Source organism: Seriola aureovittata, chromosome 13, assembly GCF_021018895.1.
Source record: "Seriola aureovittata isolate HTS-2021-v1 ecotype China chromosome 13, ASM2101889v1, whole genome shotgun sequence".
Classification (NCBI taxonomy): Eukaryota; Metazoa; Chordata; class Actinopteri; order Carangiformes; family Carangidae; genus Seriola; species Seriola aureovittata.
The window spans coordinates 24017585-24041259 of NC_079376.1; the positions used below are offsets into that span (position 1 = coordinate 24017585).

General features: G+C 41.4%; 1 protein-coding gene across 2 annotated transcripts; it reads right to left on the reverse strand.

Annotated features, from left to right (window-relative positions):
- Positions 1 to 4802: 4802 nt before the first annotated feature.
- On the reverse strand, positions 4803 to 15130 carry LOC130180722 (protein NLRC3-like). Of its 2 annotated transcripts, XM_056394423.1 has the most exons (11): positions 15112 to 15130; positions 13996 to 14119; positions 13751 to 13888; positions 13510 to 13623; positions 12639 to 12717; positions 12250 to 12478; positions 10280 to 12083; positions 9992 to 10165; positions 8917 to 9090; positions 6592 to 6638; positions 4803 to 6427 (listed from the first exon to the last, which is right to left on the reverse strand). In XM_056394423.1, the coding sequence occupies exons 2-11, from the start codon at positions 14082 to 14084 to the stop codon at positions 5889 to 5891; spliced, it is 3387 nt and encodes a 1128-aa protein (XP_056250398.1). In that variant the 5' UTR covers positions 14085 to 14119; positions 15112 to 15130; the 3' UTR covers positions 4803 to 5888. The 2 variants fall into 2 exon arrangements, with proteins under 2 accessions (XP_056250398.1, XP_056250397.1); XM_056394422.1 differs by lacking the exon at positions 15112 to 15130 and having other exon boundaries at positions 13996 to 14617.
- Positions 15131 to 23675: the final 8545 nt, after the last annotated feature.

The window sequence follows — 23675 nt, forward strand, 5'->3', positions numbered from 1 at the left end:
CATGACAACCAAGGTTTGGTACACCTATTGCAGTAAGGGCGCTTAATTGAGGAGACACTCCAATGGGTCGTATCAGAGGGTTGAAAAAAACTACCTGATTGGTTGTTCTGGTTGGAGGAGTTGTTGCAATCTCATGTGTGTATGTTAGGTACCAAGATGGAGTCAGGAAATTGTTAGACATTGTCAGACAGCATCTACTAACATCTCTGAAGCTCATTATTTGTCAGGCTGTCGAGCTGTGTCTTAATAAATAACAAAGGATGGGTTTAGAAATGGATAAAACTCTCTGTATTACTGACAAAAATCAACTGAACAACAGAGAAGAAAAAAATAAAGATGAAGAGCAGGAGGGAACAAATCCTTAATTTGCCTGATTTTGAAAGTATTCTATGAAAGATCCCCACACCTTCAGGAACTTTTTATTTGAGTAATGAATTGAATAGTGGATCATTTAGAGGCTTAGACAGGACAGCCACTGAGCATGGGTTCAAAGTTAAAATAGAGGTTTGGAAAACATCTCATCCAGTATTTTCCCAGGCTAGGACATGTCCAGAACATGTGGATAAGGGAGGCTTCGCCTCTTTTACATTTGTCACAACAAGGTTTCACATCTGGATAAATATGAGAAAGTTGGGCTTTGGACACATGGGCCCTATGTACAACTTTTAACTGTGACAATGACTCAAGATTTTGAGAAGAGATTTTCAAATCTAAATTAGAATAAAACCTTTTAAAATTATGATTTTTAAATGTTATTAAAGTCCCACAACCATAATATGACACCATGGCGAACATGTTAGCAACTATAAACATAGTCCTTCTGTTTTAAATGTCTTCACACTGCTAGAGCTTGGGTCATTTTTCCATACACTTTGCTGCAGTACAGACATTCAGGTTCAGTTATGTGTGATGTACTGAGTAGTTTAGATTAGAGTACACTGCTGTTTGTCAAAAACAATGACATGACACAGGCGTGTGTTTTTAGCATATTGAATGCTGACACTATCCTGCTCAGGGAGGCCCACGTGCCCCCTCCCTCAGTCCAGAGTAAAGCAATAGCACATATTACTGGCTTGATTTGAGAGCCCTGGTGCTTGGCTGCATAAAATGACCAGCTGTGCCTAGAGGGCCTTTAATTAGGTTTCCATCGCGCTCTGACAGAGTCAATGTAGCATTGATTTGATTTTCCCTCCAGAAGCTGCTGCTGTGGTCGCTGAGGCCAAATGCCAGATGTCACACCAGGATCATTGGGTTACACAACCAACGGCTGCTTCATCAGAAGCTCCGCCCGACAAACTGACTGACAGCTGAGCAGCGAGGGCGGAACTTTGTCCGATCTGTCTGTTTGTTGTTGAACACTGGGCTTAAACTCACCCACGTGTTGGTCTTCATATCCTTGTGAGGACTCTGTATGTACTTAGTAACCCCAACTTATAAAGAACCTAATTCAAGTATTGTAGCTACCATTTTAAGGAATTCATACTTCACTAATTCAGAAGTTAAATTACTTATTACTTATTGTTGTTACTTATCTATTTATTTAACAGCTAGTTACCACTTTGCAAATTTGGATTTTACATACAAAATGAATTATATAAAACTTCCTGACCGTACAGAATTATTGGGTTTTAAAATAAAGTTTTTAATTTAATTATAATTAGCTCCATCTCAACAACTTTAACACAAAAAATGCTTCTTACAAAGTAATGCATCAGTAAGCTAGTGATCCAATGACTGTAATTTATTAATAAAACTGCTTTTGGTATTTTGCCTTTATTTGACAGCAGACATTTTAGAGAGAAGCAGAAAACAGGATGAGACAGCCGGGGAGAACATGTAACAAAGATCCTCGGCCACAATCAAACAGTAGATATTTTAGTTACAGTCCAGACTGCAGGTGTTCAGGGACAGTTATGGACAGTTGCACTGTTTTTTGTTGTTCAGGCTCATTCAGCATATTTAATGTGAAATAAAATAAAATAGAGACAAGAATAAATGGCCAAATCCCAGCCTTAAGATACAATACCTGAAGTTTAAGGGTTCAAGAATAAGTGAACAAATACAAATGAAGTAAAAAGCAGCTCAGTCAGACTGAGATCAGGTGACTGACCCTGACATTGTCCTACTCAATGATGAAACATCGTCCAGTGAGTTTTGATGCATTTGACTGAATCGGAGCCACAGACTGCTCCTGTATACTTCTGTATTTATCCTCTTACTTCCATCAGCAGTGAAAGCATCAATAAATGAGAGTGTGCCAGTTCCATTGGCAGCCATCCATGCTCGAGCCATAACAGACCCATCATGTTTGATAGATGAGGTGGAGGCTTTGGGTCATGAACTGTCTGTTTTTCTCCACACTTTCCTCTTCCCATCATTTTGACAGAGGCTGATTTTTGTTTCATCACGCCACAGAACTTTGCTCCAGTACTACCAGTCTCTTATTGTATATTTTTGCAAACTGGTCCTTCTGTTTTTGAGGTTTACCATGAGTTTGTATCTTGTGGTGAGTTTATGGTCATCAAGTCTCTTGATTGATGACAAGACATGTCCACCAACATCCTAGAGAGTGTTCTTGTTTAACTGCGCAGTCAGCCAAGACTTGTGCTTGTCAGTCGACCAGGTCACTTCCTGTGAACACTTGCTTTATTAAAATGTACTGTTGATTTTTGCAAACCAAACTCGTCATTATCTCCTTAAATTGAATGGTCACCTCTTTACACCTCATATTGAAAGACAACTCCATATCAATCTAGATGGCAATTCTCAACTTTCAATCAACTCTGAGTCGCGTGTGAGCTCTTGTGCTTGAACTTATGTTGAAATGAGTCACAGCTGCTCAATTAAAAAATAGTAGCCGGGTGTTTGCAACTTCCGTACAATGTATTAAAAGGGCTATATCACCTGTCAAGCTGAATGTCCAGAGAACCAATGTAACTGTCCAAATGCTTCCAGTCTGGACTATATATAGAATGCACCTTAATCATTAGGCAAAGGTAACCCTATATTTTTGTTTTCAATACTAAAAGTATATTTTTTCTAATAATACTTTTGGTACCAAGTAGAAACAAGGAAAGATTCTGAATGAAAATAAACAACTATGAGGTACAAAAAACAACTCCTACTGCATTACCGGATGGCAAACTGTAAAACAGAGAGAAAGGTTCATTTTGCCAAAAAAATATCATTGCTCATATTCATTGTTATGGGACGTCTAGCAGCCATTTAATTATGACGAGAGCAAAGGAGGAAGTCAGGATTGTGATTTGATTATTAGACAATAGAGGAAAATCAATAACTAGATTTAGCTTTAGCTTTATCTACGGCTAGCCACGGCTATCTCACAAACTAGGTTTCGCTTGATATATTCATCTGATCATGAGTCTGACAGTTCACAGATTACAAAACCAGAATGCAGTAACTACAGTGCAGATACTACTGCATATTTAACTAGCTGTTTTAATGAAAAACACTTCATGAACTATTTCTATGGCATTATGGCTTTATATGATAAAACAGATGTGGTGTCTGTGGTATCAAGTAAACATGCTGTTGACAGTTTTTAGTGACGGATGTCAAAAGTGACTTATTGGATCTTTGTCTCTTATTTCCTGTTTTATTTAGAAGTTTCTTACCTTGTGTGTCTGGATGTTTTGTTGAGTTTTGTAGACTGGATTTTCTGAGTTTTGTTTTATTGACCCTTTTACATCATCTGTCCTTTTTGTTTCTGAAATTACCTTTTTTTTATCACCTTTGTGTTGATGTACGCCGTGTTCCCCGGCGGCGTCGATGACTGTTCCCGTCTTTCCTGTGGTATCTACGGCCGCTGCTCCGTGTTCTCCAGCGGCGTCGACGACTGTTCCTGTCTTCCTGTGGTGCCAGCGGCCGCTGCTCCGTGTTCTCCAGCGGTGTCGGCGACGGCTACTGGTGCGACTTCACCACCTCTTCTGGTTCCTGATGTGACGTCACCACCTTCTCCCCTGGTTCCGACTGTGGCATCACCTTCTCCCCTGGCTCCAGCCGTGACGTCACCTCCGCTCGTGGCTCCTGCCAGGGCACCAGCTCCAGTGGTCCCTGACTTTGTGCCGCCTCCGATGGCCCCTGACTCTTTGCTGCCTCCGGTGGCCCCTGACTCTGTGCCGCCTCCGGTGGTCCCTGACTCTTTGCTGCCTCCGGTGGCCCCTGACTCTGTGCCGCCTCCGGTGGCCCCTGACTCTGTGCCGCCTCCGGTGGCCCCTGACTCTCAGCCGCCTCCGGTGGTCCCTGACTCTGTGCTGCCTCCTGTGGTCCGGCCGATCTCTGTTCCTCGTGTCCTGATGGTGGTCCAGCTGACTACTGCCCCTGGTACCAGGTCGGCTCCTGGTCACCCTCCAGAGGGGCGACGACATCCTCCGGAGAGACCACATCTTCGCCGCCGTCCTCCTGTTTGCCCTCCAGAGGGGCGACGCCATCCTCCGGCTTGACCTCCGGAGAGACCCCGTCTTCGCCGCTGGCCTCCAGAACGGCTCCGTCCGTTTGCCTGATCTCCGGGTCGCCCCACTGAACTGCCCAGCCTGTCCATAAGGCCTCCGAGCCGTCCCCCTGAGTTGCCATGTGTTCTTTGCTCATTTGACTTCCAAATGAACATTTTACTTTCCTGTGTGTGCCCCCTGTGTCATGCTCACTGTCAAGTATGAAAATACGTTGGTGGTCCCACCCCTTTAGCTATGAAGCCAAGATGGCGACCGTTGAGGGTTTTAAGTGTCCATCGTGTAAGGGTTGGCTGAGTGGCTAAGGCACAAAACTGAGGCAAAATCCAGATATGCAGTCCAGGTGCATTTATTTAGCAGTGACAACTGACATTCGCATGCAGAAATATGTACAGTGCAGGCCTGGCCAAAAATAAAGATATATATATATATATATATATATATATATATATATATATATATATATATAAAAAAAAAGACAAAAATAAGAAAAACTTGCCTCTGCACTAGACGTTGCCCCTTTTACCCTGGGCCCTTGCAGTTTCATTTTGCTGGCTTGTCTCTGTTTCAGGTATAATCACAATTGACTCACCAGGATATCCAGCCTCCTCCTTTATATCAGCTGGGTACTACTAAGTGACATTAATTAATTTAATTATTTATTAATCAGTTTTCCCACAGGAGATTAACACCTGATCAACACATGTACTCTAAAGTTACAAAACATACTGAAACAAATTTGTAAATAAATATTAATTTAAAAGGCAATTACAATAGCATTACTTACTATAAAACACATCAACACCCCTCCAACTCTACCACACTTGGTCACTTCCTCTGGAAACCCCTGGTCATAAGCCAGTGGCAGCCTGCTGTGTGGCTGTGGCAGTTCCAGGTCTAAACAGAGAGGCATAAGTACAGCAGAGACCAAACAGGTAATAATTGATATCCCTTGATTTAACATTTTAAACAATAAATAAAAAGTGTATCTTTATCTTATTTTAAAAATATATAGTGTGTGCTGTTACACTGACTACGCTTGCACTACACACTTCCTGCCAGGAACTGGATCATCGGTTACCCATAACACACTTCACTGTGTAGTTTTGCACAGAGGATTATGTGTATTATTGCTGAATCAGAATTTCCTCTTATAGTTCAGGTTATTTGATGTGGGGTTGTGAGAGGTACTCATCAATAGTGGGTACATTTCCCACAGGAGATCCTGGGCAACCCTATGTCAAATAAACATCTTTGGGTGTCATCAAGGTAATGCAATATGTGACAAAGTGCTGTCCCATTCCTATTAACACCATTTGGAGTCCTCACCTAATCACGTACCAGGTGACATCAAGGATTCATGGCTTAGGCCTTAGGGGGGACATTGGGATTTTGGGATTGAACTCCCCTCTACTACACTCAACACAGACACACTGAGGAATCAGAAGACCAAAACCAGACTCCAAATCCAGGATACAGAGGTTCAGTGAATGTGGTGTTGAAGGTGTAGAGGTGGATCAGTGAGTCAGAGGAGACTCTGTAGAAGGACAGAGTGCCAGCAGGACAGTCCACATACACTGCTACTCTGTTAGAGACAGAGGAGGAGGAGGAGGGTATGGATGTTTGTACGTTATTGTGCCAAACAGAATAACCATGCTCATCAGAGCAGTACAGACTGAAGGACTGATTATTCCTTCCAAACACGCAGTCGTTACGTTTTCCCCTCCTTCTGATTCCTCTGTAACTCACTGATATATAAACATCTCCTATCCACTCGACCTCCCAGTAACAGCGACCAGTCAGACCAGTTGTACACAGTAGCTGAGGCCAGTGGTCAAATCTGTCTGGATGATCAGGATACGGCTGCTTCTCTGTCATATATGTCACCTTCCTGTTGTTGTCAGACAGTTTGAGCTGTGTGTTCACTGTGTTTGTGTCGAGTGTGAGTTCACAGGAATCTAATGGAGAGAAGAAGACAACTGCAGTTGTTGATCTATCTGATAATTTACTGAAAGTGTGATGATGACACATGACATCAGTGATCTGAATGAGTGATGTGACAGTTTGAAGGACGTTGAATGTGCTGCTTTGTTTTAATGAATCAAATTAAAAACACACTTACACTTCCTCAGGCCTGGTGTCAACCATCGAACTCCACCAGGCCTGAACCTGAAAGGAGGAGGGGAGGTCAGACCAGCACATTCTCTTTCAGCATGCAGACATGGAAATTACATGGCTTTTAAACACAGATTGTTTTATTATTCTGTTCAAATGTAGGCTTGTATGTATGGATTTAAGTTCACCACAAAGATAAAGGAACTGGAGTCTTTATCTTGTAATCATACGGAGCAGGGAGGCAACATGGAGAAAATATTTCATCGTGTGTTCTTCATTTGATATCAGTTCTGGTGTGCGACACACACTTTGGGTCTCTTGCTCTCAAGCTGCACAAACAAATGTCACAGTAAATAAGATGAAGACACAAAGTGGCTCCTTAATGAAAAATATACAGTAGCTGTAGGTTCACTAGACTTCCTCTGTTCACAGCACAATGAGTGAACTTAAAATACACACACACACACACACACACACACACACACTTGCAGAGACCGTGGGGGTCATTTTGCGGGAACAAGAAGTACAGCTGGGTGTCATCTGCATAACAGAGAAGCCATGCGAGTAGATAATCGGATCCAAGGATGTGGTGTATTTGCAAAGAGAATGGTAGTACCAATTCCTGGGGCACCGCTGTGCGGAGGGGATGGGATAAAGTTGTTTGTCCTTGTCATGAGACACTGAAAGAGCACCCAGTGAGATAAAGAAAGTGTGGACCTTCAAAAAAGTTTTTACCAGCTCCATAAGTGTCATTCATCTGGCTGGTTCGAATGGATAAGTCAAAGACTTTATTTCTTTCCCAGTCCAACCATGGAGCCAATGCTAGTCTGCTGACTGCTTTTTCTTCTCCTCCATGTGTCAATATCTGGATGGTTCATAATGCTACATGCCTGTTTTCATTAGTGACGGTTACAGTACACATGATGTTAGCTAACTTGCTAATACCTATATTATGAATGTGTTGGGCAAATGTTGCTATCGCTAGCTGACTAACTGTCAGCATTGCTGGGGAGCACATCACAGCAATTCTAATGTGTGTGTGTGAACGTCTTGTTGTGTGTTTAGTGACCACTTTCATTGGGCTCACCTCGCTGACTGAGAATGTGAAGGGAAGGGGGAGTTGTGGTGAACGGAGGCCGGAGGTGTGGCCGATGAAGCACTAGGTTTGGTCTGTTTCTGGTCGGTGATAATTGTTTACAAAACCTTCAAGACCTTTTTTAAAGCACTTACAATAAAATTTGAGTGTGAAAGTATGAATGTATTATGGAAAGCCAGCAGGGATGAAATGACCTAGAATTTTTTATAATTGTATCACAGTTGTTTTCAATACTTCCCAGCAATATGTGCCAATAATTCCTTATGGTAAGGTATGGTACTCCATTAAATTAAAAAGGAATCAGGTCAAAGTCAAAGAGAAACTGTAGAGCAAAGTGAAAGAGGCTCAACTCAACATACATGGACTCAGAGAGGAAGTCTGTCAACCTACAGCTGCTGTATAGTTTTCATTAAGGAGAGACTCTGTGGCTTCATCTGATTTGGTTTAAGATTTGTTTGGGCAGTGAGAGACCTTTAAGCGTGAGAGTCTGAAAACAGGCGTTTCATGACAAAAACATTAAATCAAAAATATAAATTATTAAATTGTTCGTTAAATCGTGACATCTGTATGTCATAGCTATGATTTACTATCTCCTAAATAAAAAAGCTCTCATAACGACAAGATCAAGATCTCAGACAGGTTGATGTGATTATTGATTATCAATATTTTAGAAGACAGGGATACGATGGTTCAACCTGATTTATTTCTCTTTTATTTCCTCCTTGGTTGGAGACACTGAGAGATTAATGTTTCTGAGCAGTAGAGATGGTATTATTATTGTCGGAGTGTTATTATTAGTGTATCAACACTGAACAGGTTTCTACAGTCTCTGGGATTGTTCTGGTGAAAACACTCTGAGAGCTCAAAGTGGCTCTGCTGGTTCAGGGGCAGTTAAACCAGCTGCAGCTGAAAGGTTTCCAAGCTGCTTTGTGCTGATACAGCCTGAAATAAAGTCTGATAAAAAACATGTATAGAGGCAATAAATATGAAATTCCAGCTCAGGTGACAGAATACACCTGACAACACCTGGGTTCATAACTGTGAGATCTTTTCTCCTAAATATGACAGTGAGTCATAATGAGACTCTGAAGTCATCATTAGGAAAAAAAACTCTTCTTTTGTTGATACTGAAGTCAAAACACTTCTATAGAGATCTGTCATCAGATGTGATAGAAAAAAGGTTTCAGCTCTTCCACTATCAGACAGTGTCTGTAGTTGCAGCAGACCTCTCCATACCTGAGAGTGTCCAGTCTACAGTCTGAATCCTCCAGTCGAGCAAACAGCAGCTTCACCCCTGAGTCTCCTGGATGATTGTAGCTCAGGTCCAGCTCTCTCAGATGGGAGGGGCTGGCACTCAGAGCTGAGGCGAGAGAAGCACAGCCGTCCTCTGTGACCAGACAACCTGACAGACTGTAAACACACAAAACAACAAACACAAACCCTCTGTCAACACTTGGTGGTATGTTTTTTTTTTTGTTTGTGGTTAGATTTTAAATGATCATCAGCTAAAGAAGGTGATGTAGATGAGGCGTGGAGTTAAAAAATAAAATTGATAAATAAAAATGGAGGTCATGAAAATGCATGTGATTTGATGAATTTAAAGCCCTTTCAGGTATGATGAAAACGGATTCATGTTTTTGTCATTTTTCCAGTCTTGAATTTATCATTCACAACACAAAATCCATTTGTCATTTCAGAGAAGCGACCTCAAGGGTTGAATTAAGACCCCCCCCCCCCCCCCCCCCCCCCCCCCCCCCAATCCTTTGCTCTATGCAAAAAAAATTATTTTGCCTCCTTATTATCTGTCACTGAAGGGCAAGCAAGGGCTGAGTAAAGCAGTGTGCTGCGCACAACTCTACCAAGAAGAGTAACGGCACAAATCACAACATTAGACATATTTTATATTAGGCTTATATGAGGAGTGTGTATAAATCTGTGCATACAAATCTGTGTGTACAAATTTAGGTAATAATGCATCTTTAAAATAACAGTAAAATTCTGCGCCACTGACTTCACACCAGAGTGAAAGTGTATTTACTTCTTAACAACGTGAGTATTGGACGGGAAAATGACCAATGCATCTATCTGATGCAGCAGGTGTAAGAGGGCCCTGTGTCTCTGATGCGAATAGGTGGTTGATATGGGGATAGACTGTAGAAAGAAATAAACATAAATCAAAAATTCCCCAGTTTTCTACTCTACCCAGACTCTGTTTCCTCTCTTGTTGTAGGTATTAAATATCGATACATTTTGCCAGTTTAGCTACCCAGATGTTTACAGTTATATTTCCTAGTTTATTTTTTGACCTGACCTGAGAGTTTCCAGAGCACAGTGTGGACTCTTCAGTCCAGCAGACAGCAGGTTGACTCCTGAATCCTGCAGGTTGTTGTTACTCAGGTCCAGTTCTCTCAGACTAGAGGACTGGGAGCTGAGGACTGAGGACAGAGCTTCACAGCTTCTCTCTGAGAGGTTACAGCTACTCAGTCTGAAGAGATGATGATAATGAATTAAAAACAAAAGGAATGCATTTTTTCTCCTGTTGAAAAGATAGAAATGTCTTCATATAATGATGAAAGAATCCAACTATCTATATACTTACAGAGCTTTGTGAGAGGCTTTGATCACTGGCAGCAGCCTCAGAAGAGCCTCCTCTGAAGCAGAGTATTTCTTGAGGTCAAACAGGTCCAGATCTTTTTCTGATGACAGTAAGATGAAGACCAGAGCTGACCACTGAGCAGGAGACAGTTTATCTGTGGAGAGACTTCCTGATCTCAGGGACTGTTGGATCTCCTCCACTAGAGAACGATCATTCAGTTCATTCAGACAGTGGAACAGGTTGATGGTTTTCTCTGCAGAGGGAATGTCTTCAATCTTCCTCTTGATGTACTGGACTGTTTTCTGATTGGTCTGTGAGCAACTTCCTGTCTGTCTCAATAGACCTAGCAGGAGAGTCTGATTGGTCTGCAGTGAAAGACCCAGGAGGAAGCGGAGGAACAAGTCCAGGTGTCCATTTGGACTCTGTAAGGCCTTGTCCACAGCACTCTGGTAGAAACATTTGGATTTTTCTTTAAATAAATTAGACCACAGGGAGGTCCGCATTGACTGTTCTTCTGGGAGTAGATTGACTCCAGAGTTGAAGAAGGTCAGATGGACATGAAGAGCAGCCAGAAACTCCTGAACACTCAGGTGGACAAAGCAGAACACCTTGTCCTGATACAGGCCTCTCTCCTCTTTAAAGATCTGTGTGAACACTCCTGAGTACACTGAGGCTGCTCTGATATCGATGCCACACTCTGTCAGGTCTGATTCATAGAAGATCAGGTTTCCTTTCTGCAGCTGCTCAAAAGCCAGTTTTCCCATAGACTCAATCATCTTCCTGTTCTCTGGACTCCAGTGTGGATCTGTCTCAACTCCTCCATCATACTTGACGTTTTTTAGTTTTAGCTGAACCACCAGGAAGTGGATGTACATCTCAGTCAGGGTCTTGGGCAGCTCTCCTCCCTCTCTGGTTTTCAACACCTCCTCCAGAACTGTAGCAGTGATCCAGCAGAAGACTGGGATGCGGCACATGATGTGGAGGCTTCGTGTTGTCTTGATGTGGGAGATGATCCTGCTGGCCTGCTTCTCATCTCTGAACCTCTTCCTGAAGTATTCCTCCTTCTGTGGGTCAGTGAATCCTCTGACCTCTGTCACCATGTCAACACACTCAGGAGGGATCTGATTTGCTGCTGCAGGTCGTGTGGTTATCCAGAGGCGAGCAGAGGGAAGCAGTTTCCCCCTGATGAGGTTTGTCAGCAGCACGTCCACTGAGGTGGACTCTGTAACATCAGTCAGGATCTCAGTGTTGGGGAAGTCCAGAGGAGGTTGACACTCATCCAGACCGTCAAAGATGAAGACAACCTGGAACCGATCAAACCTGCAGATTCCTGCGTCTTTGGTTTCAGTAAAGAAGTGATGAACAAGTTCCACCAAGCTGAACTTTTTCTCTTTCAGCACATTCAGCTCTCTGAAGGTGAATGGAAATGTGAACTGTATGTCCTGGTTGGCTTTGTCTTCAGCCCAGTCCAGAGTGAACTTCTGTGTTAAGACTGTTTTCCCAATGCCAGCCACTCCCTTTGTCATCACTGTTCTGATTGGTTCATCTCTTCCAGGTGAGGATTTAAAGATGTCTTCTTGTCTGATGGTTGTTTCTGGTCTGTCTGGTTTCCTGGATGCTGTTTCAATCTGTCTGACCTCATGTTCATCATTGACCTCTCCAGTCCCTCCCTCTGTGATGTAGAGCTCTGTGTAGATCTGATTCAGTAGAGTTGGGTTTCCTGCTTTAGCGATCCCCTCAAACACACACTGGAAGTTCTTCTTCAGAGCAGATTTCAGTTTACGTTGACAAAGTGGAGCAATATGTCCTGAATGAGCACACAAGAAATAAGATCTGTGACTGATTGATAAAGAAAATGTGACATTTTATTTCCCCTAAAGAATGTATATATGAACATATTTTTCCTTGTGTGTGAAGAATTAGTAAATGTCTTGTTTTTCCATCATGTTAAACCTTTAGAGAAATCCTCTTACTGCTCTGCAGACAGTCAGCCAGCTCCTCCTGCTTCATTCTCCTCAGGAAGTCCAGTGTGATCTGCAGAAATGCCTCTCTGCTGCTCCTCCTCTGCTCCTCATCCTCACTGTTCAACACCTCTTCATCCTCCCTCTGACTCTCTAAGCATTCTGGGTAATCTTGAATCAGAAGCTTCTGAATCTTCTTCAGCTCGTTCTTCACAAAAGTGACCATGTTCTCCTCCAGCAGCTGGAACAGAAAACTATGTGAATGACACAATCAAACTAAAACCATGGAGCCAAACATCAGATCCATGTTGGACAGACTGACAATCCACTGGATTAAAACCTGCAGCATTGATTATTGTGAACAGAACAGATGTAAAAGTAGTTGCTGAACATGTACAGACCATAAATATGGAGTCCAGGTGTGTTTGATGCTGCTGGGCAGACTGACCACTGGGAACCTCTGAGCTCTCCTGGTCCACTCTGTGGAGGAACCATGAGGAATGAGTTCACATTATATCCGTCCACACAGAGACAGACACAAGCTAAAGGTCCAGAAGGTGATGTTTGGATGTGAACAGTGAATCAGACGACTCCCTCTAGTGGTAAAGGTTGTTAGTCCTGCTGATCCCACTGAGAATCAACAACTCAGTCTGCAGCTGTTTGTAGCTTTCAGCTCAATGTTTGGCTTCATCAGTCAGTTTGGTTTAGTCCCGACAGCTCTCATCAACCCTTCACATAGCTCTCCCTCCCTCACTGAACACTGCTGAAGTGCCCTGAAGCAAGACACCTGGAACCTCCAGCTGCTCCAGTGGAGCTGCTCACTGTCGGCCTCTATCAGACTGGTTGTACTGGACAACTCCCAGTATGAACAATGAACCAGTGTAAATGACAGTTCAAACATGAATCAGGAACATTTGAAGGGATCAGTTCACTCCATCAGAGGTGTTTGTCAGATGGTTGAATGGCGTCTGAAACACCCACCTCCCTCTGTGATTGGTCAGCTGTGTGCAGGTGAGAAAGTGGGCGGGGTTTGAAATTCTCTCTCAGCTCTTTTTTCATTCTTCACACAAACTATTACTGTCTCTTTTCACCTACTGGGGTCAACTCTATGAACGTCTTCCAGGAGAGACTGTCTGACAATGCCCCCCCCCACCCCCCACCCCCCGTCTATGACAGCCAGAGGATTACCTCCACCTTCCAGTGTGCACAACACGTCGTACAAACTAATTCTTTTCTACAATAACCTGAGTCTTACTGTCAGGTACAACTTACATCTGATCAGCTGATGGACGTCGTTCTTTAAAGAGAATGATTAACTCCTTTGAGTCGTCGCTCTTTAAAGACAGACAGCTGGGTTCAGTCTGGTCTGGTCTCTGCTGCTGGATCCTGAAACAAAAACAGAACTGATAAATGTGCATGTTGGATGAAAACTCATGAAAAACTTGTTCAACCATGTAATTTAATTGTAACTAACTTAGTATGAAATGTCTTTCTTTCATTTATAAATTCTTACCTTTGCTCAACATTTTGTCTGAAATCAAAAGGACTTTTCATTGACATGTTTCTCTTCATGGACACATAGCTGGGTACAGGTCCAGACCTACATCCAGGTCCAGGTCTAGCAGAGTCTGATGTTTGCTGCTGCTCTGGGCTTCAACATAACACACACACAGAACTTTGAGTGTTAATAATGACGGAGCAGCGATCTGAGCTTTGACATGGAGAAGAGTCATGGACAGTTAGAGATCCTCATCTTACCTCTGAGCTCTGGTCTGGCTCTCATGTTCCCCACACAGAGTGGTTTTAGAGGGAGGGGCTCCCTCCTTTCTGTCCTCACACTGATCCATGCTGCTGAGTTCACAACAGCTCACACACTTTCTACCTTCATGAGGAGAGAAACACAAATCATTCATCTGCACATCAACTGATAATTTCTACTGTTAAAACATCAGCTGCTCCTCCACTGATTCTTCTTCTCTGTTTCATATCAGTGTCAGTTGAATGCAGTCAGACAGCAGTGTGAGGCAGAGGAAGCTGCCATCAGCTGCTGTACTTCTACCATCAGTCCACTAGATGGCGACATGAAGCTGCAGTGAAGTGAAGAGCAGCCCAGCAGATGCATGACTCATGGACGACCATTCATATCTACTGACAAACAGAAGGACTGAGTGTCTGCGTCCCTGTAGAAAATTACTTCATGAAAACATCTACAGCTGATTATTTCACACACAGTTGGGACTGAATTAATTTCGCCTCAAAGTCATTTAAGCGACAAAATATGTAAGAAAATACTTTTTATAGCTCTTCAAATCCTAATAATTAGATTAACTACTTAGTTTTCTGTAATGAAGTAGTTCTGCATTTAGTAATTGTAAAATAGAGACAGTATTCAATTGGCAATCTTCCAAATACTTAATTTAAAAGAATTATTAAAGTATTGTAACCTGGAGATACAGAAAATGTGAAATGTATCGAGAGAAAATCAGGCAATTCAACACGGCAGAATAATCAAAATAATACAAATTCTATAGTAGATTTATGGATATAGATTGAAAAATGTCTAAATGTCTTTTATTTATGTATTTGTTTTTGTTCTTGGTACTGATCAAATACATGAAGTAATAATATATTATTAATGTAAACCATCTCAGTAACAAAACTGTTTTGTTTATTTTTTATAATTGTCTTCATAAATATCATATAATATATAATAATACAGCATTAAAAAAATGTATTTAATGGTCCCGCTCCTTCATCACGACACAGTTACAGTTCAGTACAGAGTCAGTTAAAATGACACTGCAATAACACTATAATAACACTACAATGACAACAAATGTTAAAGAGTAAAATATGAAAAGCTGCTCACATTACCTGCAAACGGAGAAAATGATCTGCGCCACAAAGTTCAAAGTGAAAGTAAAGTTCAGCAGGGAAACGCCCAGAGAGGCCAGAGAGTGAATATGTGATATAACTGCCAAAAAAATTAGGTGTAAAATGAAGATAAGTGAACTTACTAAGTCGAACTGAATGTTTATGAACATGATAAGTTTCACATGTGAAACATCCAAGGGCACATGTGGTTGGAATGTTTCTCATGTCTCTCTCTCTCTCTCTCTCTCTCTCTCTCCTCAGTCTGCAGGTATCTCTGACTCTCCCCAAAATGACTGTAAGAAAAATGCTCCACAACCATTATGAACAGTCAGGCCTGAAATCATTCACCTAAAACTCATGCCATTCCACACTGTACATTTGATTCCACAGCCAGAGGTCACATCTGATGCAAACTCCATGTTGTCCAGAACAATCAGTCAGGACTCCCAACGTCAGACTATCCCCTGACATTATCCTCCTTTTCTAGTATAATCAGGAACACAGAAGTTGTATATTTCATAGTCACAAGAATATTCTGTAATTTGGCCTCTACAATTTACTCCTTATAACTTACTTTGTTGTAAGTATACATAATGTATAATTTTATCATATTGATTTGTATCTGTCATTGTAAGAGGATGTATTTTGTGTCCCTTATAAATTATGGACACAGAATATTGAGAAAAGTCCAAAAAGTCAAACAAAATTAAACTATAGATAGAGACCTGTAACACCTTATCATAGCGTACCCTGTCACTTTATGTAGTGGAAAATGTTTAAAAACAGGTAAATGTGATCTATAATCAGTTTGATACCACTTTCTGTGATATATTGATGTTATAAATACAACAACAAAGACTATTGATCATACAGACGATGGTTAAGACCCTGCAGCCACCTTGATCCTGTGAAGTTCCTGTTGCAGATGTCAGTACGACTTCACAGTCAGTCTGAATCAAGCCAGATGTTCATTTAACCATCATGCATTGTGATTGATGCTGCACAAAGGAGAAGTCACTAGGCAGGAACTATTAAGTAAACTATTACAGGACGTATAGAGAGGAAACAATCATCCATGCATATTGTCCTCCGGAATTGGAATTACTAACTTTCTTTGGATTCTACAGTTGTTGATGACCAGAAAATAATGAGGCTACTATAATACTGGACTGTATTGGAGTAGGTGAACTACGGCTGGGGTATGAACTTGACTTTGTTTAAATCTATACACAAATAGTTTTGAAGGGTGCAAAACAAAACATGTTTTCGTGTGAAAAGGGCTTTCCAAATTAAACTCTTACAAATGTGTTGTTGTTCATCCTTCAACACAAATCATCAGCTTTAAATCATGTTTTCTTGTCTACATCTACTCAGGGGGCATTAGGACAGCAATGTCAGCCCAAAATATCAACTGCTATCCAGGCAATAATAACTACAACAATAGTTATGGTAGCTGTACTCTTAAGCTTCAAGATGGTCACTCATGCCAAGATGAAACATGATTCTGGATGATGCTCTAAAACCATCGTACACACACTTACCTTCGTGTTACTGAAGAAGTAGACACTAACACTCTCTGGAGTAAGTTGACCAGATTTCTGAAATAAGACATTTCCAGTTCGGCAGCCAATATATCATTAAAATATCTAATGTTTTTATCTATGACACAAAAAAAGGGGGACAGTCCCGGTTTCATGTATTTTGACTATGGTAATTGTTGTGCTGTAATAAACTATGGTTAGATTAGGATTTCTGAGGAGGCTGTGCCATAGTCTTTTTGAAGGACCCCATCGCACTTGGATAGAAGTTTGGTAATAAGTTTAAGTGTTTTACATCATCACAGACGTTATTTGCTTCACGGTTATCAGGGTTACTGTTCTGTTGCGTAGGAATGCATTTAGATGGATGGACGCCTGGTTATGTTTTCAAACGGAGGAGCAAATCTGGAAAGATACAAAATTGGTAGGGGGTCCTGGGTCCTCCCCCAGGAAAAAAATATTGTGATTTAAAACAGATTTCCTCCACTTTTACACCAACTAACCTCTTGGATTAAGCTAAGTAACAGACCCTAGATTAGTTAGACTGAGGTGCTGAGAAAACCCAAAATGCATCAAGAACAGTTTATAACTGGATCAGGACAGGAAGTGATTATTAGAAAAATGTCTGTTTCATATTTGAAAATATTTATAAAAACATAATGTATGTAAAATGGTGGTAGGTTGCAGGCTACTAGATCATCATCAAGCTCAAACAAGACAAATCATTTATGTAAATGAAATAGTCTTACAACAAATCACAGTATGATTTAGATGGTTAAAATGGTTAAGCAATGTTAAACCTGAGGGTTGCTATTCTCAACACTCACAAGGTCACCTTCAAATTCTAACTGTGACGAAGTAAAATCACTCTGGATGAATGAAATGGCCTCATAACAACTATGTAATGTCCCCTGTTTATTGTACTCACAGGCTGTGGTTTCAGCTGTCATAGCATAGCTACCTCCTGCTTCTGCTCCCTGTTGGGTTCATCCTGCTTTACCCAGTTTGGATTTTGATGTTTCCTTGTGTCCCTTAATCCTGTGCTCCTTGTGTTTTTTGTTAGTAAAGTCATATCTTTTCACCAACTCCCTTGTGTTGGCTTCGTTTGGGTCTAGCCCTTCTTAATTTACGACAATATTTACGCTAATTTTATTTCTTCATGGAAGAGGCTCTGAGGCTTCCTCTTTGTTTAATTATGTTCACCAACAATGTAAAATTATATCACTATATTTCAGTATTAAGGCACAATCACATTCATGATTTTGTAAAAGCATACTAACTTAAAAACCTGTTATTGAATCATGAGTAGGGATGAGGATCGAGAACCAGTACTAGTTGAGAACCAGTTCCAACTGGTTCGATCCATCACCATCATTTGCCTCTATGCTTAACGATGCCCGTATCGATGTCTTCCACTTAGTTACGTTTGTCACGCTTTCGCGAGTGGCAGTAAGCATGAACGAAAACGAAGGAGTCGAGGAAGTGTGGCTTAATTTCACACAAAGTGATGCAAACAGTGCAACATGCAATGTCTGTGGCACTAAGATTTCAAACAATGGTGGAAACACCAGCAACATGCTGAAACATATGTCTACGCAGCAGGGCATTAAATATCAGATCAAAGAGTGCTTCCCAGTCTCAGCACAGCAGTGAAGGCTATGTATGTGAGTGTAGCCTATTGGCGGGAAGCTGGGATCTAGGGCAGGGCTCAGTATACACTATTCCATTTTTTATCCAAAGTTGATGTCAGTTCACATGGGAAATGTTGATTTTCACCTATAAAAGTTTGGATTCATGTGAAAACTTCCATTTCATACATGGCACTGTCCTTTTCACATTTAAAGTTTGCATCCACATATATAGCTAAAATGTTTTTTTCCCCCAAATGCCACCTTAGTCTGATTTACATGTGTAATCACAGCACAACGTAGGATTTTTCACTTCACATGCGACATCATTTTCCATGTAAAATTGGCACTAACATAGAGCTAAAAACATGTTTTAAATTTTTTATTTCACATGTAAAACTTGGGTTCACATGTGAAATGCTTCATTTTGCTAGCAAAGCTGGTATTCACATGAAAAGTTAAAAACATCTTGTCTTCCAGCTGATAACCACATTCAGTGAATCCAGATAATGAAAAGATATCCTGGGTATGTTGAACCTGCTTTGCCTGATTTCAGTGAAGGGATGCCTGCAGCTCCATCACAGTAACGTTCAGCCTCATGAATCTCATGGTGACTCACGGAGTTGTTTTTCTCAAACTCAGTGTTTGTTCCCACAGCAATTATTATTGATTATTGTATCAGTTGAGCTCTAAGGGAACTAATATGTCCATTGACTGTGAAGGACTGACTCTACATTGATGATGATGTGGCGCCCTCTGGTGGTGAAACGATTAATTGCATGGTGTCAGTTTAATGAACACGGATGACATCAAGTGTTTGGAAATGACAAAGACTTAAATCTTGTTATTAGAGTTGTATTAATGACTGCTGTTAACCAATAGTGATACCAACACTGAGGTCTTCTTCAATGCAAACATTCATGCTTCATTTTACAGTTTTTCACTATTGCAAAAACACAGTTCCTGAAACTAGGGCCCTGTTTATCAAAGCTCCACACACATAAACCAAAACCATATACACAAAATACAAAACATCCTACATCTCTTGTAAAAGCAAGCTCTACATCAAAAACTAAATAAACTCTTCTAAAAATGATCATTTAGCTTCCAAACTTTACACACAAAACTTTACACACAAATCGAAAACATTTTTCACATTTCTACTTTTCTAATGATATATGCTAAGTATAAAAACACTATTACTGTATGTATTTGCAGCATGCTGTAAATATGAACACAAATGCAATGGGGAAACAAAATCTCCTTATTCTCAATACCGAACTGAAGATGACATGAACATACTGTATTGCAAAATACAGTAGGCCTGTACAGTATTGCAGTTACTGTCTATCATGTCTCTGATCTCATCTGTAAGAACTGTCCTATTTCCTCTGACCCTTCCTCCTTCACCTCTTCCTCTTTCTGGTTTGCTTCTTTCTCCTCTTGCCCCTTCTCCTCTTTCTCCTCTTGCCCCTTCTCCTCTTTCTCCTTCTCCTTTTGCTCTTCCTCCTCTTATGGGAACATCTCTTCCTCTAATCTTGTCTCCAAAAAGGGTGCTCATGGCCGAAGTAATACATTCGCCAAACAGTGAGAAGTTAAAGGACATGGCGACGTATTTTGAGCGCAGATGGGGGTTGCCACAGTGTGTAGGTGCAATTGATGGATCCCACAACCTCATTCTTGGACTAGAGGAATATCACACTGAGTATTTCAACCGCAAAGGTTGGCTGTGGTGGATAGAATGGGACTATTTTAGAATTTTTTTGCTGGAGCGGCAGGGAGCCTGATGGTGCATGATGCCAGAGTGCTATGCATGAAATGAAATAAATAACATTTGTGGACACAATGTTGGCTACTATCTCCTTGGTGATGCAGCCTCTCCTTTGAAAAGCTGGCTAATGAAACCTTTCATAGACAATGGATGACTAATACCCCAGCAACTTGTGTACAACCACAAAACAAGCAGAGCCAGGGTGGTTGTTGAGAAGGCATTTGGTAGACTGAAGGGCAGATGGAGGTGCTTGATAAAATGTAATGACTGCAACATACACAAGGTCAAACCCATGGTATTAGCATGTTGTGTTCTGCATAGCCTCTGTGAAATGAATGGGGATGAGTACAGAGAAGAATGGGGTGCCACCGCCTTAAACAGCCTGAGGGGGCACAGTTGGCTACTGTAGGGGCTAGATGCTCGTACAGGTCTAATGACGTTCCTGAACACTTTGTAAAGTGTAATTGCCAGTTTTCATTTTGTGCACCTGTTTTTTTTTTTACTGTTACAATGTTTATTGTGTTATGTTCATGTTGAAGGGATGGAGGTTTATGCAGTTGTTATTTGCCGATGTTTAATTATCCATGTTTACTTGTTTACAGTCCCTAGTAGCTGGAGGGACAGCAGTACAAGATTAAAACTGTTTGTTTGATATGTACCGTACAAGTCTTGAGCTGCTTTATTAGAAAACAATGATTAAAAAGACCAAAAACAGAGATGTAAGGAGGACTCCTCCATACGAAAAGAAGAGACAAGAATATTGTCAGACAGAACAGCAGGGTCAACTTGCTTGTATTTACATTTATTTACATATACATTATACTCCTCATTTATTCTTTATTTTATTCTTTATTTTAACCTTTATTTTCTATGGAAGATTGTGGGACTCCATCTGAAAAGTTTAAGAAAGTTTAAGTTTTAGTATCGGTTGGTCTTTAGAATGTTGGAAATGCCAAATGATATAATCATTCTTATCGTTTGTATTTTACTCATTTATATTTTATTCATTCATTTTATAATAATTTAATCTTCGTTAAATCAATCTTTAATCTCCACCGGCGGAGGCCCGTGACGGTCAGTCTCAGCGACATCCACACTGGCCACTGGGTAGAATCACATAAGAGGTCCACCCTCTGGCCCTCTCCCCTTCCCGCATCCACACACCTCAGTGCTCATGCGTTGTCTGAAGTCAGGGACAAAGCCAGTGAGCGAGGGTGGCCACGTAGGGGCCCACCGCAACAACTGGACAAGGACAGAGGAACTTTTTCCCTGAGGGCTACGGGCCTGCTAGCATAGTCCAGCGATCCATGAGTACTACAGGCGGCAGATTAATGAACGTGCCGTCGCCAGCGGGAAAGCCGAGGCTCTGAAACATCTGAGGGCAGCCCGCTTCAAAAACCCTGCCTCTTGCTTCAAAGACATGGAAATAAATTGTTACAGTGCACATCTGTTTTGAACAATAAAAATTGTCACAGCCGCTTATCTCCAATGTTTAACTTATTAAACACATCACCTCAACTTATAACTTATAGATAGATAGCTAATAACTAATAACTTCATTCACTCACACACAAAATACTTGAGTATTTTTTATGTTATTATTCCATTGAAAGAATAGCCACTATACACACACTGTTTGCTTAAAGTATTTATTCAACAAAACACAAGTTATGTGAAAAAATATGTGCGAATGTGTACATGTGCACAGATGTAATGGCAATCTTTTCAGTCCATTGGTGGGGGAATCGAGTTCTTCTGGCACAAAGACTGAGTAAGCTGGCGAAGAACATGCAGAAACCTGGCTTGAAAGTCTCTTTGGATGCGTTTGGTCTCTGCAGAGTCAGCCTTGAGGAACACAAGCTCCTGTCTCCTCAGTTCCATGTCTTCCGCCTGGCCCTCAAGAAGGAGCTGCATGTAGCTGTAGCTGTTCATGTCCAGAGAACGCCGGTTGGTGTCCCAGCAAAGCATCGAGCGGGTCGAACCACCACCACTGGTCCTTCGGTCGGAACCACTCTGGTTGTTGTGGTCCTTTATTTTTTTGTATTCCTGTTTCAGTTTTATTACCTTCTCCCAAACCTATTTGGGGGCGTGGAAAATGTTGAAGCTGAATATCTTCTTCTGCGTAAATGCTTAGCAACGCCTGGAACTCGTCGTCGGTCCATCTGTCATAGGCTTTTCTTCTCCATCTCGAACCATGATGAAAAACAATAGTCTTGAATCAAAACAAAAGAGCCAGCTTGCAGCTGCGGGCTTCTAAACATGGCGGGTGAAATAAAAAGCAGCGTGTACTTGACCAAACATAAATGTTCAGCACTGCAGACCACACTCCCCAATGTTCCTGAACCTCTGGGAAGTACTATCCCCTAACACGGACTTTTTTAATGGTTGATCAATTATGCTGGAACTAAATTTATACCCTGGTTCCCGCAGTCGAAAACACGCATAGTTCCTCAAAAGGTTCCTTGTTCCTGGGGAAAGTTCCTGCAGTGGAAACACGGCTTTAGGCTTTCTTTTAAGGCCCTATGTTCTTCGGACTAGGAAAGCCAATCGTAGTAGTGTTTGGCTAGGCTGTCAAGCTTTCGATTCAACAGTTCAGCTTATGTTCAAGTGTGCTTCCTTGACTCGATTCATGTAGATCTTATGCACCTCTGACACAGGTTTTCTTATCCATTGATTCCAAGTCACCGTCTCTTCTGCCTGGGGTATTGCAACTTCCATCTCATAATAGCAGCTTTTTGACTGGATACATGCATGACTTGTTGTCTGGACTGCACCCAATTGAGGACAACAGCTGAGAAACTCTACCTGTTTTCACAAGACCTTTTTCAGTCAAGAGTTTGACATTCTCATGGTTCTCCAAGCATGCACAGGTGTTCCTGTCTGAAACTTTTGCCTGTGTTTCAAAAAGGAAAATTCCTAACAAACTGCCTCTAAGAGAGCCTATGACCGTATCCTTTTTGCAGTAAGCTCAACTGTTCTCATCTCGACAGAGAAAGTCAGAAACTTTCTCTAGGTTGAACTGAGCTTTCGGAGATGTATCCATTGACACAGATGTGAAATTGAAGATTTCCTCCATAGCCCTTTTCCTTTCCCTGTGCTTACTCTGGTCTTGCCTCATTGTTACCTCTCTTTATTCTGTTCTGGACAGCTGGCTGATGGGGGGTTTAAACAATTTTCCCTTACACACGGTTACAGATGGCTAAACTCAGACTTGACATGAAAAAATGCCACTTCTTTAAGAGGTATTCTCCAGAAGAGGCAACACCCAGGCTGTGTCTGACTTTCTGGTCCTTCAGGATGTCAAATCCTTAAAGTGTTTCCTGAGATTTGCGGGCTGGTATCACAAGATCATTACCCCTTTTGCTTACCTTGCAACTCCTCTAAACCATCTCAATATGAAATCTCTGTATCAGGACAGAACCAACAACCTCAAAACTTCTAGAGTCATTGACACCCTCGACCCTCCTGGACAAAGATACTGTAAACCTAATTTCTTAGAACTCTTAATCATTTTCATTCACAGTCTTTGTCCTTTCTGAGACCTTTCAAACAAACTGTGACAGCATTTTAGTTTGAACTGAATCAGTTAAGTAGACCTAAGATTAAAAGAAAGACAAAACAATGACA

What these genes read in the sequence shown, in the direction of transcription:
- LOC130180722 (XM_056394422.1), bottom strand. Translation starts at nt 14,150, where the DNA reads ATGAATGATTTGTGTTTCTCTCCTCATGAAGGTAGAAAGTGTGTGAGC. An exon ending in AGACAAAATGTTGAGCAAAG is followed by an intron (nt 13,624 to 13,750) that starts GTAAGAATTTAT and finishes TTTTTGTTTCAG; the next exon opens with GATCCAGCAGCAGAGACCAG. An exon ending in TGTGCTCTGGAAACTCTCAG is followed by an intron (nt 9,091 to 9,991) that starts GTCAGGTCAAAA and finishes GTGTGTTTACAG; the next exon opens with TCTGTCAGGTTGTCTGGTCA.